Source organism: Micromesistius poutassou (assembly GCF_964030765.1).
Source record: "Micromesistius poutassou genome assembly, chromosome: 18".
NCBI classification, from domain to species: Eukaryota; Metazoa; Chordata; class Actinopteri; order Gadiformes; family Gadidae; genus Micromesistius; species Micromesistius poutassou.
Genome location: NC_140288.1, coordinates 13,269,563 through 13,287,921, shown reverse-complemented (window position 1 = coordinate 13,287,921; position 18,359 = coordinate 13,269,563). Strand labels below are relative to the sequence as shown.

The 18,359-nt window shown below is 43.8% G+C and overlaps 2 protein-coding genes and 1 non-coding gene across 3 annotated transcripts; 1 reads left to right on the top strand and 2 right to left on the bottom strand.

Moving 5' to 3' along the window:
• The first annotated feature begins 689 nt into the window (after window positions 1-689).
• Window positions 690-8,976, top strand: LOC311363157 (endoplasmin-like). The gene is made up of 18 exons (XM_084483109.1): window positions 690-848; window positions 1,161-1,263; window positions 1,869-2,010; window positions 2,481-2,597; window positions 3,168-3,499; window positions 3,736-3,847; window positions 4,089-4,220; window positions 4,408-4,524; window positions 4,981-5,118; window positions 5,303-5,380; window positions 5,492-5,557; window positions 5,881-6,147; window positions 6,642-6,887; window positions 7,220-7,356; window positions 7,750-7,828; window positions 8,065-8,220; window positions 8,473-8,589; window positions 8,716-8,976. Exons 1-18 carry the CDS (start codon window positions 800-802, stop codon window positions 8,740-8,742), a joined length of 2,415 nt encoding a protein of 804 aa, XP_084339235.1. The 5' UTR covers window positions 690-799; the 3' UTR covers window positions 8,743-8,976.
• Window positions 8,977-9,090: 114 nt separating this feature from the next.
• glt8d2 (glycosyltransferase 8 domain containing 2) lies at window positions 9,091-17,944 on the bottom strand. The gene is made up of 10 exons (XM_084482691.1): window positions 17,832-17,944; window positions 16,286-16,329; window positions 14,863-14,958; window positions 13,323-13,482; window positions 12,268-12,385; window positions 12,019-12,103; window positions 11,308-11,420; window positions 10,575-10,741; window positions 10,001-10,113; window positions 9,091-9,673 (listed from the first exon to the last, which is right to left on the bottom strand). The coding sequence occupies exons 2-10, from the start codon at window positions 16,302-16,304 to the stop codon at window positions 9,495-9,497; spliced, it is 1,050 nt and encodes a 349-aa protein (XP_084338817.1). The 5' UTR covers window positions 16,305-16,329; window positions 17,832-17,944; the 3' UTR covers window positions 9,091-9,494.
• On the bottom strand, window positions 11,686-11,771 carry AC3HAE_033376 (transfer RNA tyrosine (anticodon GUA)). The gene is given in 2 exon segments: window positions 11,686-11,721; window positions 11,735-11,771. It is a non-coding gene; the product is annotated as a tRNA-Tyr (tRNA).
• Window positions 17,945-18,359: the final 415 nt, after the last annotated feature.

Genomic DNA, 18,359 nt, shown 5'->3' with positions numbered 1-18,359 from the left:
CATGTAAGGTTGGAGTCAATTATTTTATTGCCATTCAAATGAGATGGATATTTCTTATAGAAAGGTTTTTTTTGCAACTGAAAGACACACACACACACACACACACACACACACACACACACACACACACACACACACACACACACACACACACACACACACACACACACACACACACACACAGTTCCTTGAATCAACATGAGGTCCATGTCATTCTTTTCTACCTCCTCATTCTTCTTCTACTTCTTTCAGTTGTTATTCATTGGCTCATTCTATAAGTCGGCCCTATAAAAATTTCATTAAGCCTAATTGTGTCTATGCCCTCAGGAAGAGCCTAGAGGCAATACTATTTTATATTTAAGTGTATTTAAGTGGATCTTCAATAGCCCGAGGAACATTGTTGGGCCATGATACAAATCTGAGTCAATGTCCACTTCTTCAGTCATAACCCGAGTCTTTGACGGACAATGTCATTACAAAAACGTTGCAAAAGTTGCACTTGCTAACTAGTATTTACCGGCCAATAGAGTCTAGCCACGAATTGGGTGTGCTGAACTGGACATGTAACGCTCCCATTGGAGGATCGTCCTGACGAAGTGCCCTACCGTTGGTCCAATGTTGTGCGTGGTGTGCAGTAATTGGTCGAACAGGGCGAATCCCAGCCTCCAGGTACGCAAATATGAAGTGTGATAAAGGACCGTGGATAAGTTTGTGCCACTCATTTTAGTAGGAACACAGATGCTTTATTAATATCTAACGGGCAACAATCCGAGAAAACTGAGTTTAAGCTGCAGCCGGAATGGGACGGTTTTGGATAGCGGGGTTGATCTTTGCTCTTCTTGCGTTCAGTAAGTATATTGATGATTTATTCAGGTATATTTCCAGCAACACCGTATTGCTAATTTGCCGGTGCGGATGCTGTCAGTTAATGAGATGAGACTGTTATTAACATATAACACAAAATTAGGCTACATAAGGTGATAAACAGGAAGCGTTATTTTTAAATAAATTCTAAAATCTCTAATGTTTCTATCTATCTACTTTTTAAAAAATGAGAGTAATTTCTATGCCCTGTCAATAGAAACAAACAGGGAAAGAGAGAGAGAGCGCTGCAATATGAACATTGATAAGTTGTCTGAGCTGTGTTTTCTTCTCCCCAGCATCCGTCAGGGCTGAGGATGATCTGGACATCGATGGAGCTGTTGACGAGGACCTGGGGAAGAGCAGAGACGCGTCGAGGACAGACGATGAGGTCGTCCACAGGTTGGTGCTTCATGCCATGGAAACACTTACTAAACACTAAACACTCCCGTGAGAGAGAGAGAGAGAGAGAGAGAGAGAGAGAGAGAGAGAGAGAGAGAGAGAGAGAGAGAGAGAGAGAGAGAGAGAGAGAGAAATGTAATGAATTATATAATCTGGAAGGCCAAATTTGTTTAGGAGTTAAAACAGAATGACATGAAACCACCATCGTTCCATTGATGGAAACTATATTTTACAATGGGCTTGTGTAAACTTGTTGAAGTGCTTGATTATGTGTAGATTAGGCCTGACCTTGACAAAGTTATCTCCTTTTAAGTGTAAGTGTATTGTAAATCCCACACTGAGATATAAAACCGACGGTGGCTCAAGACGCAGGAATAATCAGTAGGTTGAATGTCGCGTTATCAAAAACAATTAACAATATAAATAATTTATATTAGATAAGCTAGTCAGTTCTTAAACCTCTGGCAGGGTCTAATTTGACGTGACAAACTCACCTGTGACTAACTTGTTGATAAAAAATCTTACTGTCAAGTGGTTGCAAAAAGAAAAAAATACTTTTGAAAAATTATTAAAAAATGTTAAAATAAAAATCTTTTTAATGAAAGGGAGGAGGAAGCGATCCAGCTGGACGGGCTGAACGCCGCACAGATCAAAGAGATCCGGGAGAAGTCGGAGAAGCACGCCTTCCAGGCGGAGGTGAACCGCATGATGAAGCTGATCATCAACTCTCTGTACAAGAACAAGGAGGTGGGCGGCCTGCACACAACTCACCGACACACCGACACACCGACACTCCAACACACCACCACACCACCACACCACCACACCAACACTCCTGCTAAGATGGGACTTGCTGTAAAGGACAATGTTTTACATTCTTTAGATTAGGAGGACGTCATTTGTGGTGTCCGCTTGCTACACTCAGTAAACACAGTATACATATGGCTTGTGTTGTTACAAACAGTTATTATAAACCTTTATTAACTTGATTCAATCGGTTACAGGCACGTCCAAAAATGCCCATTAAATAAGTTCATGACAACACGAATTCTCAGCTGTGCGTAAAAATAACAAATCAACCATTAGTTCCGAAATGCAAAACCCGCACTGTGTAAACCCGCTGTGTGTCATAACATCGGTTGAAACGCCTCCTACGTGTGAAGCCACCCCCTGCTCCTTGTTTAACGGAGGTTCATGCGTGGCGCCGTGCGCTCTAGATCTTCCTGAGAGAGCTCATCTCCAACGCCTCCGACGCCCTGGATAAGATCCGGCTGATGTCACTGACGGACGACGCGGCGCTCGGCAGCATGGAAGAGCTGACTGTGAAGATCAAGGTGGGTCAGCCCGTTTAAAACTCTTATTTAATTCATTTGTGTGTTTAATTCATTTGTGTGTTCACTATTTTTCAAACTCCTGCTTTGCGTGGCGTCATTAGGACCCGGGTCAGAGGAGACCGACAGGGCATTTAGCCTTCTGGGAGAGAAGCTGGGGGGAGAGTGTGTGTGTGTGTTTGACGATTTAAATATTTGCATTGCAAATAACCCAGCTGCAGGACATTATGGATGTTAGTCTTGAGGCTTAAGGCTGCAGTCACTGCAACCGCATCTTGTCGGTGTAGTCTCATGATGACTAATGACTGAAATCAGTGTAACCAACAATGATTCCAAATATAAACCTCACCATTCCCAAAACAATCAGTGCACCTCTACCCTAGACATTTTGTTGCAAAATTGTGGCAAAATAATTGTCAGGCTTCTTCCATCTTCCCAACCATTACTTTACCTTACCACCAGTTTTTCACTGAATGTCGATCAAGTCCAATCACAGGGCTGAACACGCTCGTCACGTCGCGTGCGTCCCTCACAAACTGAACAGAAGCCCCTGCTGTGTGTGTCCACCTCCAGGCGGACAAAGCCAACAACCTGCTCCACATCACCGACACAGGCGTGGGCATGACCAGGGAGGACCTGGTGAGGAACCTGGGCACCATCGCCAAGTCGGGCACCAGCGAGTTCCTCACCAAGATGACCGAGTCGCAGGGGGAGGACCAGTCCTCCTCCGAGCTGATTGGCCAGTTCGGCGTGGGCTTCTACTCCGCCTTCCTGGTGGCGGACAAGGTGATCGTGACGTCCAAGAACAACAACGGCACGCAGCACATCTGGGAGTCCGACTCCAACGAGTTCTCCATCGTGGAGGACCCCCGCGGGGACACGCTGGGCCGCGGCACCACCATCACGTGAGTTGTCATGGCGACCATTTTTTTAACGACGCGACGATCAGGCGCCAGTCTTTATGGTGGCCTTTCATATAGTAGGGCGGTGACATGCTGTAGTCATGTGTAAACACTGTTGCACCAACGTACGTATTTTGCATTGTAGCAACAAATTGTATAAAATAATGGGAATACAGATATCAGCACCCAGAATTACTGCACATGAATTGTAAATATTGTTTTATTTGGGCCGCTCCCAGGCTGGTGATGAAAGAGGAGGCGTCAGATTTCCTGGAGCTGGAGACCATCAAGACCCTCGTGAGGAAGTACTCCCAGTTCATCAACTTCCCCATCTACGTGTGGAGCAGCAAGGTGAGCCCAACCCCACCCCCAACCATGGGCCTCATTCCCCTAATGGCCATGTTAGCGCTACACGCTAGCTGCCGTTCGAAGCTTAAGCTTGTTTAACACAAGATGGCCACGAGGTGGAAAATGTCTACACCTCTTACACATTGTCTTCTACACATCCCGCGGTATTTCAACGAGCCACTGTCCATGAGATGCTGGCCAACGTAAGGAAGGATGGGTGAAACTGTTCCGTATTCCTGTTCAGACCGAGACGGTTGAGGAGCCCATCGATGAGGAAGCCGAAGCGGAGAAGACGAAGGAGGGAGATGTGGAGGAGGATGAGGTGGATGTGGAGGAAGAGGAGGAGGAGGACAAAGACAAGCCCAAGACCAAGAAGGTAGGCAGATAAACGATGAGATAATACTTTAAAATATGTCTATATCATAGTAGTAGAAATGTTGTTGCACACAAACACAAAAATAAATGTATTTATTTTGGTCCGTATAGGATCAAGGTCAAACTATTTCATGGAATTTGGCATTGGAATGACCAGAAGAAAATTGTGTTTGTATATTTGGTGTCAGGTGGAGAAGACGGTGTGGGACTGGGAGCTGATGAACGACATCAAGCCCATCTGGCAGAGACCGGCCAAGGAGGTGGAGGAGGACGAGTACAAGTCCTTCTACAAGACCTTCTCTAGGGTGAGACCACCTCTCCCTAGACCCCTTCACCTCTCCCTAGACCCCTTCACCTCTCCCTAGACCCCTTCACCTCTCCCTAGACCCCTTCACCTCTCCCTAGACCCCTTCACCTCTCCCTGGACCCCTTCACCTCTCCCTAGACCCCTTCACCTCTCCCTAGACCCCTTCACCTCTCCCTAGACCCCTTCACCTCTCCCTAGACCCCTTCACCTCTCCCTAGACCCCTTCACCTCTCCCTAGACCCCTTCACCTCTCCCTAGACCCCTCACATTGTGCATCTCTTGTGAATATGTGGATATTATCACAGAACAGCTTTGAAGCTTTATTCAACAAAGAAACAATGAAATATCACCATATAGAAGCAGGCTTACTTGTGAATCCGTCTATGATAGCACCGATCTTACTGTTCTAAAATACACTACATGTTCCTAAACCTCTCCTGTAATCTGTGGCCAGGACACGGAGGAGCCCCTGGGACACATCCACTTCACGGCGGAGGGCGAGGTCACCTTCAAGTCCATCCTCTTCGTGCCGGCCGCCGCCCCGCGGGGCCTGTTCGACGAGTACGGCACCAAGAAGAACGACTTCATCAAGGTACGCTGCACCGGACCTCTCGCCTGTGTCCCCCCGATAGAGGGCGGGCTCACACTGAGGCTGGCTAGGAGCTGGGTCGGCCTCGTCCCGAGGTCTGGCACCGTGGGGCGCCTCCCTGTTCAATGAGTCACTGCAGGGTTTCAACTTCCCTAAGTGATGTTGTGTTTTTTTTTTTTTTTTGTAGCTGTTTGTCCGCCGTGTGTTCATCACAGACGACTTCCACGACATGATGCCCAAGTATCTGAACTTTGTTAGGGGTGTGGTGAGTGTACAATTTGTATAAATAGCTTCTTTGTAAAAGTCGTATCTGAGTATTTACTTCCCCCCCTTACTCGAGTACTTTTTAATATTTATTTAACGTTCTCCCAATCAGGTGGACTCTGACGACCTTCCGTTGAACGTGTCGAGAGAAACACTCCAGCAACACAAGCTGCTGAAGGTGAGCAGCTCCATCTATTTATGGTTTTGTTTCATTCATTTCTTTATGCAGGGCTATGCCACAACATGACATTATGTTTTTCACCACAAACTACAAGCTTCAACATTTGTTTTGGGGTTATGAAATAGGCTGCTGGAATGAAGCAAAGGAAAGCCTTTTGATAATCATGCGTGATTCACATGGATTCCCCTTTTGTTTGTGAAATAGAGAAACCCAGAATGTCTGGATTGGAATGGATCGGAAATCATCAAATTTTTTGTGTTTAGTGTGTTGGTTGGCAAACAAAATGATCAAATCAAATTTCCCTTGCGGCCCACTCCCAGGTAATTCGTAAGAAGCTGGTGCGCAAGACGCTGGACATGATCAAGAAGATTGCGGAGGCACAATACAACGACAAGTTCTGGAAGGAGTTCGGCACCAACATCAAGCTGGGCGTGATCGAGGACCACTCCAACCGCACGCGGCTGGCCAAGCTGCTGCGCTTCCAGACGTCCCACAGCGAGGACCTCACCAGCCTGGAGCAGTACGTGGAGCGCATGAAGGAGAAGCAGGAGAAGATCTACTTCATGTCCGGCACCAGCAAGAAGGAGGTGAGATACCTGCCGTGTCGTGGTAGTTAGCGTAGGTACAGTAGTTAGCGAAAGGTAGTTAGCGACCGCTGAAAGGCTTCCGATGGCCGAAGTTTTCTGAATGTGATTCAACTTCATTTGGTAGGGCTTAAGCATAGGTGATTCGTGTTTTGCATTCTGTTCCTATAACAATAGATTTTTAGGGTAATTTTGAAGTATGGAGACCCAAGTTTGTCTTGATTATGTTCCTCCAGAATTTTTTGGAAATAATCTCTGAAAGATGTCAAACAATTCTCTATGTAACTTCATGAAGAGCATCTGTGAGAACAATCCAATTTAGTTCCGGGGACTCTTCACAGGCCAAACTGAGCTTTCATAGCAAAACCTCAACTCCCTAACAGCTGACAGATGGCTGTGGCCGTTCTTTCTAACAGCAGACACTCAAATCGCCGCTCTTCAAACCTCACCGACTGCACCTCTCTTAAAGTTGTCCTCGGCTGTCACGGTGTGTCCAGGCGGAGGCGTCTCCGTTCGTGGAGCGGCTGCTGAAGAAGGGCTACGAGGTGGTGTACCTGACGGAGCCCGTGGACGAGTACTGCGTCCAGGCGCTGCCCGAGTTCGACGGCAAGCGCTTCCAGAACGTGGCCAAGGAGGGCGTGAAGTTCGACGAGAGCGAGAAGGCCAAGGAGACGCGGGAGACGCTGGAGAAGGAGTACGAGCCTCTCACCACCTGGATGAAGGAGAAGGCCCTGAAGGACATGGTGAGATGACATCTCTGGGCTTTAAGGGCCGTATTCGCCTGGTTGCCGTCTTGTAGCTTCCCCCTCCCAGCGTTTAGAGCCACGATGGATGCTAAGTGGCCCAAGATTTAACAATCAAGATTTGAATAGTCTGATTATTGATTCATTGTCGTTATTTTTGAACTGTGTCTCAACTGTGTCGAAATCTCATCCAATCTCTGGCAAAAGTGATGCCATTGTTAAGTCTGAATGCGTTTTCCATTTTGTTGGACGTAAAAATTTGATCTGTTCCCCATTTATGAGACAAAAGGCTGACTGTATTTTTCCCTTTGGGGAATGTGTTCCCCCTGCAGATTGAGAAGGCGGTGCTGTCCCAGCGGCTGACCAGGTCTCCCTGTGCACTGGTAGCCAGCCAGTACGGCTGGTCAGGAAACATGGAGCGGATCATGAAGGCCCAGGCCTACCAGACAGGCAAAGACATCTCCACCAAGTGAGCTTTTCAATTGTTTTTTTGTTTAGTTTCTCATTTTATTTATTATAAATGTCAGAAGAGCATGTTGTCATTAAATGATTGGTATAGTCAGGGTTTTCTGGGGGGAGAGTCCTTGCTATTTTCATGATCATCGTGATGGTATTTTGCCATATAAGTCAAGCCTGCATGAGTCTTAAACTATACTAATATAACAATGAAAAAGGATGAATTGATTGGATGCATAATTATTTGAATATGCTCAGCAGGACAACATTGCAATGTAGTTTACAAAATGAAATAATAAAAATATATCGTAGCTTTTGAAAAGGCATCAAGTCGGTTGAAAAGAAACTGATCTAAGCGTATGTCAACGCGTTGATATCTGACACCACTTTCTTTTCATCTTTTAAGCTACTATGCAAACCAGAAGAAGACTCTAGAAATCAACCCCAAACACCCTCTCATCAAGGAAATGCTCAAGAGAGTAGCAGTAAGTGAAATCACTCCATAGTAATTCACATATAATTCATACGTATTTATTCATATTTCTCTGAGGCTATCAATAAAAAACACATTTTTAAATAATATAATTATTAAGCTTATTTTTTTTTACGATTTGAACCCCTCAAGAGTACCATCACTACAACTATACGGCTTTAACACATGAACGCCAACGACCTTTTGACCTATTGACCTATTGACCTATTGACCTGTGCTTTCCCCCAGAGCGACCCCGAGGACCAGACGTCCTCCGACCTGGCGGTGGTGCTGTTCGAGACGGCCACGCTGCGCTCGGGCTTCCAGCTGGCCGACACCAAGGCCTACGGGGACCGGATAGAGCGCATGCTGCGTCTCAGCATGAACGTGGACGTCGACGAAAAGGTACGCGCGTCAAATGTAGAGATACCGTGTACTGATGACATGTCACTGACTCAGCAATAGCCCATAGACTGTGTGGGCCTTTTTTTGCAGTGTTTTCCCTTATTGCTTCATACCATGAAACCCTTCGCTAAACTCAACCATCTCTAACCTCATACCTCAACATTTTTAAGCGTTTACCAAACTGCAAACTGAGTCCCAGCCTCATATAATCCATATAAAATAACACATGAATGAATGTTTTTCTGTCGCCAGGTCGAAGAGGAGGCAGAGGAGGAGCCTGAAGAGGAGCAGGCCGAGGGAGAGGAGAGTGCGGAGGAGGATGAGGAGGAAATCAAAGATGAAGAAGTTGAAGAGGAAGAAGTGGATCAGGTATTTTTCTTTTTCATAACGGTCAAGCTGTACACTGTTAAAACTGCACAATCTTTCCCTGTGTTGTTACCGTTTCCTGTAGGGGATATATTTAAAAACTCTTTTTCTTTTTGTTTCCCTTCCCAGAGTACCAAAGGGAGGATAGAGCTGTGAGAGGGGCCGGACTGACCCGGTTCAGGGTCGTGGGGGATCTAGGATCAGAGATGGGGGGGGAGGGGGGCGGATATTTCAGGGATTAATATATATAGACACTTCTTTAGTAGGGTTCATCTGTGTTCTGTTTCTTTTTGCATTCAACATGACTGTACATTTGTTAATATTTAACTGAGCGGTTATGGAGTGTTGCGTTTCCTTTCATGAGAGCCATTAAATGTGTTTGTAAAGGAATCCTCTTGGTCTTGTGTGGGTTTTTTCTGACTTTATTTACTTTCCTGAGAACATTTGCTCTTATTTGCCACGACATCAGCATGTATCAATCGCAGAGTGATTAAGGGTTTGAAATGGTTAAAATATCTCTGCAAAACATACAAATAGCAACCACCAACAGTATTCATTTTTCAGGAGAATTCAAATTGATGTCTTCATTCAGCTTCTGTCATCAATTTTCCAGATATAAGGATGTATTGAATCTTGCTGAAATCCTCAATATCGATCAAGTGTTTTCAACGATTTCCTGGGTCATACTTTCTTTAGAAATGTATTTATATTGCTGTCTTGCTGACACTGAACAAAACACTAATTTCTTAATACACTCATCAGTCACATTCCCTCAAGTTTCCATTGTGTAAAGTTTCCTGACTGATGAGTTTTGGTTTTCCACGTCAGCCTTTTCATTGCTCACTAGTGATTACATTGCATTCCAACACCCACATTGGAACCACAACGGGTGACTCTGCCTTTAGTCTTCAGCCGTCGCTCTCGGGTCGAAGCAAGAAGAAGTTTCCCGTGGGGTCAGGGATAAACCACTTCTCCCAAACGTCGAGGTGGACACTGGGGTATTTCCACGGTTTGTAGAGGCCGTTCCAGTGCAGCAGGTTAGCTTTGTCGAGGACGTAGGTGGGGTAGCTTGCGCTAGGACTCCATCCTGGTTGGGGCGACAAAAAGGGTGATTCTACTTCAAAGCAACACTTGAAATCATTCATTTATTGATATAGCGCTTTTCAAAGTAGGGTCCTGAAACACATCCGTAAAATATAGTCTTATGTTTCCCTTGCTGTCATATAAAGCCTGCAATGGGCCATTTGGTGCGATCGAGTCAAATCCTGAGGTTTTCCATGTTCTGAACAAGGTTGCCAGTTCTTCTTGCAAATCGAGTCACATTACAGAAGTGAGACGCACCCTAAAAGCCTTGAAGCCACAAGTTGTCTTTAATGTGTCAACCGCATAAACGTCGGCATGGTAACCCTCTCACCTAGATGTCGGACGTTCCACGACGGGTCGATGGTGGTGAACTTGTTGTGGAAGACGATCAGCATGGGCGGGGTGGCCACGCCCCCAGCGATGGAGCTGCTGTAGAGGTTCTGCCTGGTTGGGGAGAAGGAGGGCTGATTTATTCCAACCAAAACGCTTATGCCCCGAATCAAATGGCCATGTCGGGTCCAGTGTGATCAGTGTGCTTCGCTCCGTTAAAACTACTACGACGATTCTATGATTGTCTTTCTACAAAAATGAGGGTGCTTTTTTGGGCGTTGTTAGGTAAATGGGAGAGAAGAGACTAAGAGAGAGAGAGACCAGGATAGAGGAGGATAGGTATTTATCCTCAAAAGGTCACCTCAAAACAAGTGAGGTCGGTTAGTACAACCCATAGACTGTGTGACTTGCAGACGTCTGTGCAGGTTTCATTTATTTTGATCATGTGCAGATCATCTTTCTTTTTTTGATTAGAGTCCATGTGCGTTGTCTTCATAAGAGTCCAAAGTTTAGTCTGGCAAGTGCAAAAGTGCAAAACAAAACGGCTCCCGCCGAGTACAAGGGGGGGCACTCACTTGACGTTCTCCTCCATCCATTTCTCCAGCTGTTTGGTGATCTTCTGTTTCTTCCACTCCTGCATGTCTGCCACGAAGACCCCCGGGTTGAAGGTGCAATCTCTGGGGTTGATGCCTAGGTCTCTCACTTCCTTCTTCCTGTAGTCCAGGAAACCCATGTAGGTTGTCTGGGAGATACATTTGGAGCACAAACAGTTTCTGTGTTTTCTTCCTTCTACAGCCATGACCTGTCTATGTGTCTGTATAGCAGTTGCAAAAAAAAAAAATCTCAGAGAAGGGGGAGGGGGACAAATAATCAGAACACGAGAGATGGCGTTGTGTCTCTATTAAACAACATACAAGACACTAAATTAAATTCAAAGGGAGACCGCACTGGCACTTGTTTTAATCCAGTCAAAAAGAGACAATATCAGGGTTTCACCATAAGGGGGTGGTGTTGCTGCAGTTCGATTAGCTATGGTTAAACTTTAACCCCCTGACCACGCCCTTCATTTTGTTTCAGGTATTGATCATTCTGGGGCTGCAGGGCTGTCAGCTTCCCTGTAAACACTCCTCCAATTCAGTTTCACAAAGTGGAGGAAAATAATCAACAGCAGCCACATCCGCCCATAAGAGGTGACACAGGCATGTGTTTGACCAAGAGAGACAATCAATCACTTAATGCAAACCAATCGACGTGCGGTGTTCTGGGTTTGGTTCCACTTCAAACAAGTAGGAGACGACCAGCACCCACCTGCATACCCATGCTGCGCACCATCTCGTGGGTGGGGGGCAGGTCACAGTCACTGGCGAAGGCAGCAGCATGGCCCGGCTGCAGTCGGATGCTGAACAGATCCTTGATGTCGCCTGGCGAGAGGAGCTTCTGTTGTTATCCCCTTCAGTTACATCACTGTGTTATCTAGTATCATGAACACTTTAGAACGTTTATAAATGACATAGAATTCTATAGGACTCTTTTGTGTAAATGTTTGATGACGATACAGGCAACATAAGACTGTGAAAAAAGTCCAAAATGAGTTTATTAAATACTATAGTCAGTGTTGTTCATTATGTTATATATCAAGGGTGAAGATAGGCTCAGAATAGGGAAAACACTACAGCAGCCAAAATGTCCTTCGAGCCGGAGTTGAACCAGCGACCTAAGGATTTCAGTGTTATCTCTACAGTCCTCCGCTCTACCAACTGAGCTATCGAAGGGGACACACACACCCAGCCATTCACTCCAACACACACACACACACACACACACACACACACACACACACACACACACACACACACACACACACACACACACACACACACACACACACACACACACACACACACACACACACACACACACACACACACACACACACACACACACACACACACACACACACACACACACGCAAGTAATCATTTACACATGCACGCACAGACACACACACAAATGACTAACCTTGCACAATGACATCATCGTCTAGGTATATCAGTTTGTTGTAGTTAATGTCCAGCAGGGGTAGATAAAAGCGTACAAAATTAAGCTGCAAAGTAAGCAGACAATTATAATAGGCTGACTGCAGGGCGTTCGGTCAATAAGTGAATAAGGCCCACGTAAAATTGTTTTCCCATTATGTACATATTATATTAAACATATTTAATCAATCATGTGGCGAACAGAGCCAAGCAGCAGTGTTTCAGGGCTTACCGGGTGTAGGAGGTCCGGTCGCGATGAGTCGGGCTTCACCTTCCCACTCAGAACCTTGGGGTTGAACTCCAGGATCTTGTACTTAATCCCCTTTAATGCGCTGCGCTCTATATACTGCCTGTGGGAAATTAAAAAGGAGCAGTATCATTCAAACGGGTCTGTCTTTTACTCAAGTGGCACCCACGATGAGGAAAAATAAGAAAAACACGCCCGCTGGACCACATGAATTGGCAGCCTTTTTCCAAAAGTCATGCTGGCTGAATCGCTGGCCTGGGGTGGGGGGAAAGAGGACTCGTTTTCTAGCCCAGAGTTTGGTGGGTTTGGGAGGAAACAACATGACACACATTTTGCGAGAATGAGAGAACAAGCCTACTCACTCTCAAGTTACACACACACTCACTCAAGTTACACACACAGGGGAGAAGAAAGAGTTTGGTTGTACTTGGACCCTACAACCACAACTGGGATTGTATCACAACAGAATAAATTAATCGTTCTCTGTGAAGATCACAACACAATTTGATATAAATATACCTTAACTTTTATCGCATCTTCTTTTGCGAGTTCATGGGCACACTCACACTAGGCCATCTGTACCGTGCCCGAGTACGTTTGCCCCCTAAAGTCTAGAGCGTTTGGCTAGTGTGAGCACGCCATCCGTACTCAAGTACAGTTCAATTCCGTGGCGTCAGTGCAATTCGGAGAGGTGTGCTCAGGCCACTGTACAGATGATAATGAGCCGACACGCGCACATGCACGGATACGCAACCTATATGTACAAGAGGCAACTGTTGAGATTGACTAGTGTGAACACAGGCCAGCGGCACAGTGGGGGGGGGGCAATTGTATTTGAGTACGGTACAGGGCAACTTTGCCTAGTGTGAGTGCGCCCTATGAACACATATTAATCAAAATAAAAAACGTCCTCCAATATTAATCAGAAAACATAAATTGATCAATAGATCAGGACACAAACCAAGCCCTGATAAATGAGTGACCTAAACACCACTATTAGATAGGATAAAAGCAACATATATGTAAACAGGATGACAAACCGTGTCAGTGTGATTGCTCCTTCAAGAGTGACGATGTAGAAGATCAGACTGGCATCGGTGTTGCTATGGATACTGTTGATGGTCGCCATGGCTGCGCCCATTCGGTTTTCAGACGCACATATGACCACAGGAATATCATTTTTGCTGTTGTCCTTATGTTCTACAAGAGAATTATAGAATGAATACATTATACACTTAATAAGGAAGGGAAGAACCATAATATTGTTGACATTGTTTTTATTACATCCCTTCTGAAACAGGGGACACTATTTTTACACTATTTAGGGGCTTTCACACGGTTCAGTGATTAGCCCAAGGCTAACGTTAACCCCAAGGCTAGGATCGCTCAGGGCTTATTGAGTGGGGGTGCAGGTGTAACAGTGTAAATAATGACTTTGTTTTATTTGTTAAATTCCTGTCAAACTTGGGACTCCAACCAACTTTTTATATTTTATTTTGAAAGTCCACAGCAGAAGTTTGTGTTTAAGTTAATGCTGGGCAATATGTAAATTGCTCAGAAGCATCGATCTTACGCTGTGGTAAGTTGCCCGCTTGGATATAAATTAAATTGTAAGTTTGGTCCGCTTGGATATAAATATATATTCAGTTAAAAATGCAAACCACACATAATAAGATGTTTAAAGATGTTTAAGACTTGCCCCAACTCTGACAGCTTTTAAAACAAGACTGAAGACTTTTATGTTTGCTTTAGCTTTCTGCTAAATCTTAAATCTACAATGCTTCTATTTTTTTTATTTTATTAGTAACTTTGCCTTTATTTTCTCACTTTCTAAAATGCATTTTTTTCAACTCTGCCTTTCTAAAATGTTTTTTTTAACTTTGCCTTTATTTTCTATCTATTTTACTTTTTACTTATCTATTATTTTCTTTTATTGTATGACAATGTTTATATGTGAAGCACTTTGAGTCTGCCTTGTGTATGAAAAGTGCTATATAAATAAAGTTGCCTTGCCTTGCCTTGCCTTAAAGTCGATCAGCATTTAATTTGTTACATGCTTGACAAACTTAATGCTTGTAAAACCCTTTGTTTCATTGGTTTGTGAAGAAGTAATTGTGTAATGTGTGGAGTCCTTAAGCACGAGGTGTACGTGACCTGTACGCACTAACATGGGGCTCCTCTTTTATAGTTTGAGCGGGAACAGACTACAGCTTGCTATTTGTGCACACTGGCTGTGTGTTTGTCCCATATAACAGGCATGTTTATTTTGTGCTCTTGAAAATGCAATATTGTTTTGTGTTATGTGCTTTTGGTTTTAGTTAAAATACCACTATACGATCACGTTATGCTGGGCAATATGTCAATTGCTCAGAAGCATCGATCTTACTCTGTGTTCCAGCGGGAACAGACTACAGCTTGCTATTTATATGTGCACACTGGTTGTGTGTTTGTCCCATGTTACAGTAAACCAGTCCAGTGCTCCACTCAACCTGTCCCTGTGAAGTCATTGAAAGAGCAAGCAGAGCATTATACCCATGGTCCCACAGGCCTATCAGAACCTTTCCCTGGGTGGGGGTTTACCTGTCTGTGGGCGCGGTGGTGGTGGAGCCCTGAACAGCTTGCTGTGCAGCAGGACACACACCATGACCACCAGAAGCGTCAGGAGAGCGCGGTTCACTAGAGGAAACAGAGAAAGGACAACCTCAAACCATTACACAGATCACACGAGGACAGGCTGAACTTAAAGGACAATTCATTTATGTAGCACATTAGAAAAACCAACCAGGTTATTTTGTGCTGTTACGATTTTTACAGGACAAATGTAGATAGTATGTATGAAATACAGGAAACTAATATAGGAAAAGTAGACAGAAATAGGACAAATAATAAAAAATAAATAATACAAAACAAAAACAAGAAAAAAAACAAGAAATACAGGAAAAAAAATGGGAATAATAATAAAGTAAGGGGAAAAACTTAACACTGGATATGGTAAGATAGAAAATATGGGTCGTTCTATAAAATAACATGAAATTGTTGCTTTAAGAACAGTGATCTCACAGGTCTCCTCAATGTCCGGGGACTGAAACCAAAATATACACACATTGCATAATCTTTTCCATCTGCCACTATTTAGATGCAATGCTCTTTTGTTATTGCCAGTTGCCTATGATGTCACGACTAAGAGATATGAGTTCCCTCTCTACTTCATCCTACAGCCTTGATGAATCCAACTAACTGCACCCTTTCTTGTGGAGTTCCTAGAAACTAAACAGCTGTTGAAAGCACATACACACACACACACACACACACACACATAAGTGCACACACCAGCGCAAACACCATATCATGCAAAAACACACATGGAAATGAATAGCGACAAACATTAACAATATGCAGCATGCATCCACCATGTTGTCTGCTTATGCATGGAGATGCACATCTGGACTACCTGAGAAACATACAAATACATGCATAAAACAAACACACACACACACAAGGCTGAAGCAGCATCTCCTGTTTCCCTTGTGCACCCGGATTGGCGCACGTGAAGGCACACATGCACTTAGCGAGGGAGCGAGGGAGGCACTGGATGTTTTCCAAGTCTTGGTAGAACACTCCCACATGAGGTGTTTAGGGTTCTTTACCATGATGGCTCCTCCAGATGTCCTCAACAACAACTATTTACAACCGTAATTTGATATGTTTCCCAGAAAAAGCAGGAACGATGTGTGTAGAGATTTTCAGGATGGGATTTGCAATAACGGGACCAGAGAATGTCTGCTGTCAATAATATGTGTGGTGGGAACGTGAGTGTTGGTTTTAGAGGAAATAAGCTGGCATGGTAAAAAGTAAATTTCCGCTTCATGTTGTCCTCAAGGCTTTGTGGATTTCAATAAAAACCAACTGGCTTTGAAGATAATTCCAATAAATCAATACAATATGTCCCCCCATGCAACATGGGCAAAGGTTGACGTATTTCCTTCAACCTGTTTTTGCTCACCTTTTCTCAGAAGAGGCATATTTCATGTTGTCTACCAGCACCATCTGCACTCAGAGTTAGAAAGAAAACAAGATAGAAATAGTGTGGATAAGAAAGAAATCAAGCAAGAAAGCAAGACAAAATCAAACTAAGAAACAATAGCTCATGTGATGTGTATCAGCTGTACTCAAAACAGATGTTAAGAAAACAGCTGTAGTGTTCTGGCCAACTTCCATACCACTACAGTTAGTGATCCTGTTCACAATTAAGAAGAGAAGTAAAACATGGACTATAAAATGGGGTCGGAAGCAGCAACGAAGGGGAATGCTATAACAAGACCAGCGACATGCGTGGATAAACTCATCATTCATCACCGCCATCTCAGAGCCCATGTGGTTGGGATTCCAGAGTCCCGGCCACTGTCTGCCTCAAGACAATCTACCCTAAAAAACGTGATTCTAGTTGTTAGTCGTCTTACCAACGCCTTCTTTGGGGAGTTTCCTTTCCACTCTGGTCCCCTATAGCATATGCAGCCTATATGGACATTGGGAATGTGTTTAACAGGGCTAGCAGCCTGCCCTATGCATACTCATAAACTTGGGCACTTGAAACTGAATTACATTTTATTTAACTATATATGTAAAATGTTAAATTATCATTATAATTGGCTTTTATCAAATGATTGATTCTGCCATAGCATATGCACAATGACAAGTAAGTCAGTTGAAAGTATGACTATGAAAAGGGAACACAAAAACCATCATGAAAAATCAATGAGTTCTTCATTGAATGAATGAAATAATAACCATACCAACAAAGATAAAGAATACAACACTTGCAGTGAATGGAGTTTGTATAGGAATTGTTCATAGTGATTTTTGTTAGCGGGGTTTGTCACACTGCGTGAATCTGCACACATGTTTGTAGATACCTCTGCTTACAAATAGCTGTTACTTCTTAACTAAGGATTGATTACTATTGATTCCAAAAATATGTTTTTTAAAAACAGCGCTGGTAAAGCAACGTCAGTCACACATACTCAAGAATTGGGCAATTCAACTGGAGTGGACAAGATGTTTTTTTTGTTTGGCATTTTTCCACAACACGGTACAACGACACACGACGTCCTTTTCACAAAGAGATGTGAACATGACATATAACATCTTTGAAATGTTTAATAGAGGCCTGCTTTACATTTGTGTTTCGATCATTGATTGCATTCTACATATTTTACTCAGAAAATAACATTTGGCCAGTTCACTTTCAAAGTCAGAATTTAGATATGCAAACATTGTGTTGGCCTAAAGTAAGCTCACGCATTTCAGTTAACTGGGACTACTGACAACACAGACTACTTCACCAATTAAATCCAAATATGGTCATGCTTTGATAGTTATTTGATAGCCAAACTGCTGAAATAATTACCTACTAAATCGGCCATGTCTATCAACTAGATCATTAATAAGAACAATTCACTTAACAAAATAACCAACTACATAGCCTGCTCCCTTGATGTCTGATTAAAACAATTCACACTGTCAAGCATTTTCATTTAAAAAGAACTTACCGTTGAGAAACGTGCCAGCCAATTCGCCTCATTTCAATAACTGTTAAACCCATTCGGTTAAGTGAAAACCCCCATAAAACATAAAACAATGAGTGTGCCTTTTTCTGTTCTCTCTCTCTCTCTCTCTCTCTCTCTCTCTCTCTCTCTCTCTCTCTCTCTCTCTCTCTCTCTCTCTCTCTCTCTCTCTCTCTCTCTCTCTCTCTCTCTCCCCCTTTCTCTATCTCTTCACCTCTCCCTCTCTCTTAACCTCCCCCCTCTCCAGCCCTTTCTGCAAGAATCTGGCCTAGTTTCCAGATGTGACTCATCCTCCACAACTGGGCATTATATCTTGCGAGAGTATGGTTCTGTGTTCAACTTGTGTGTGTATTGTAGGAGGTCCCCTGACCATGTCCTACATATTGAGCGGACAACTCCAAAAAAAAAAGTTAAAGTTAAAAAAAAAAGTAGTAGGCCTAATGTAGATGTTTGACCATTTGACCGATGTTTGAACATTCATATATGTCCAACGAATGAGTCTAACATAGCCTA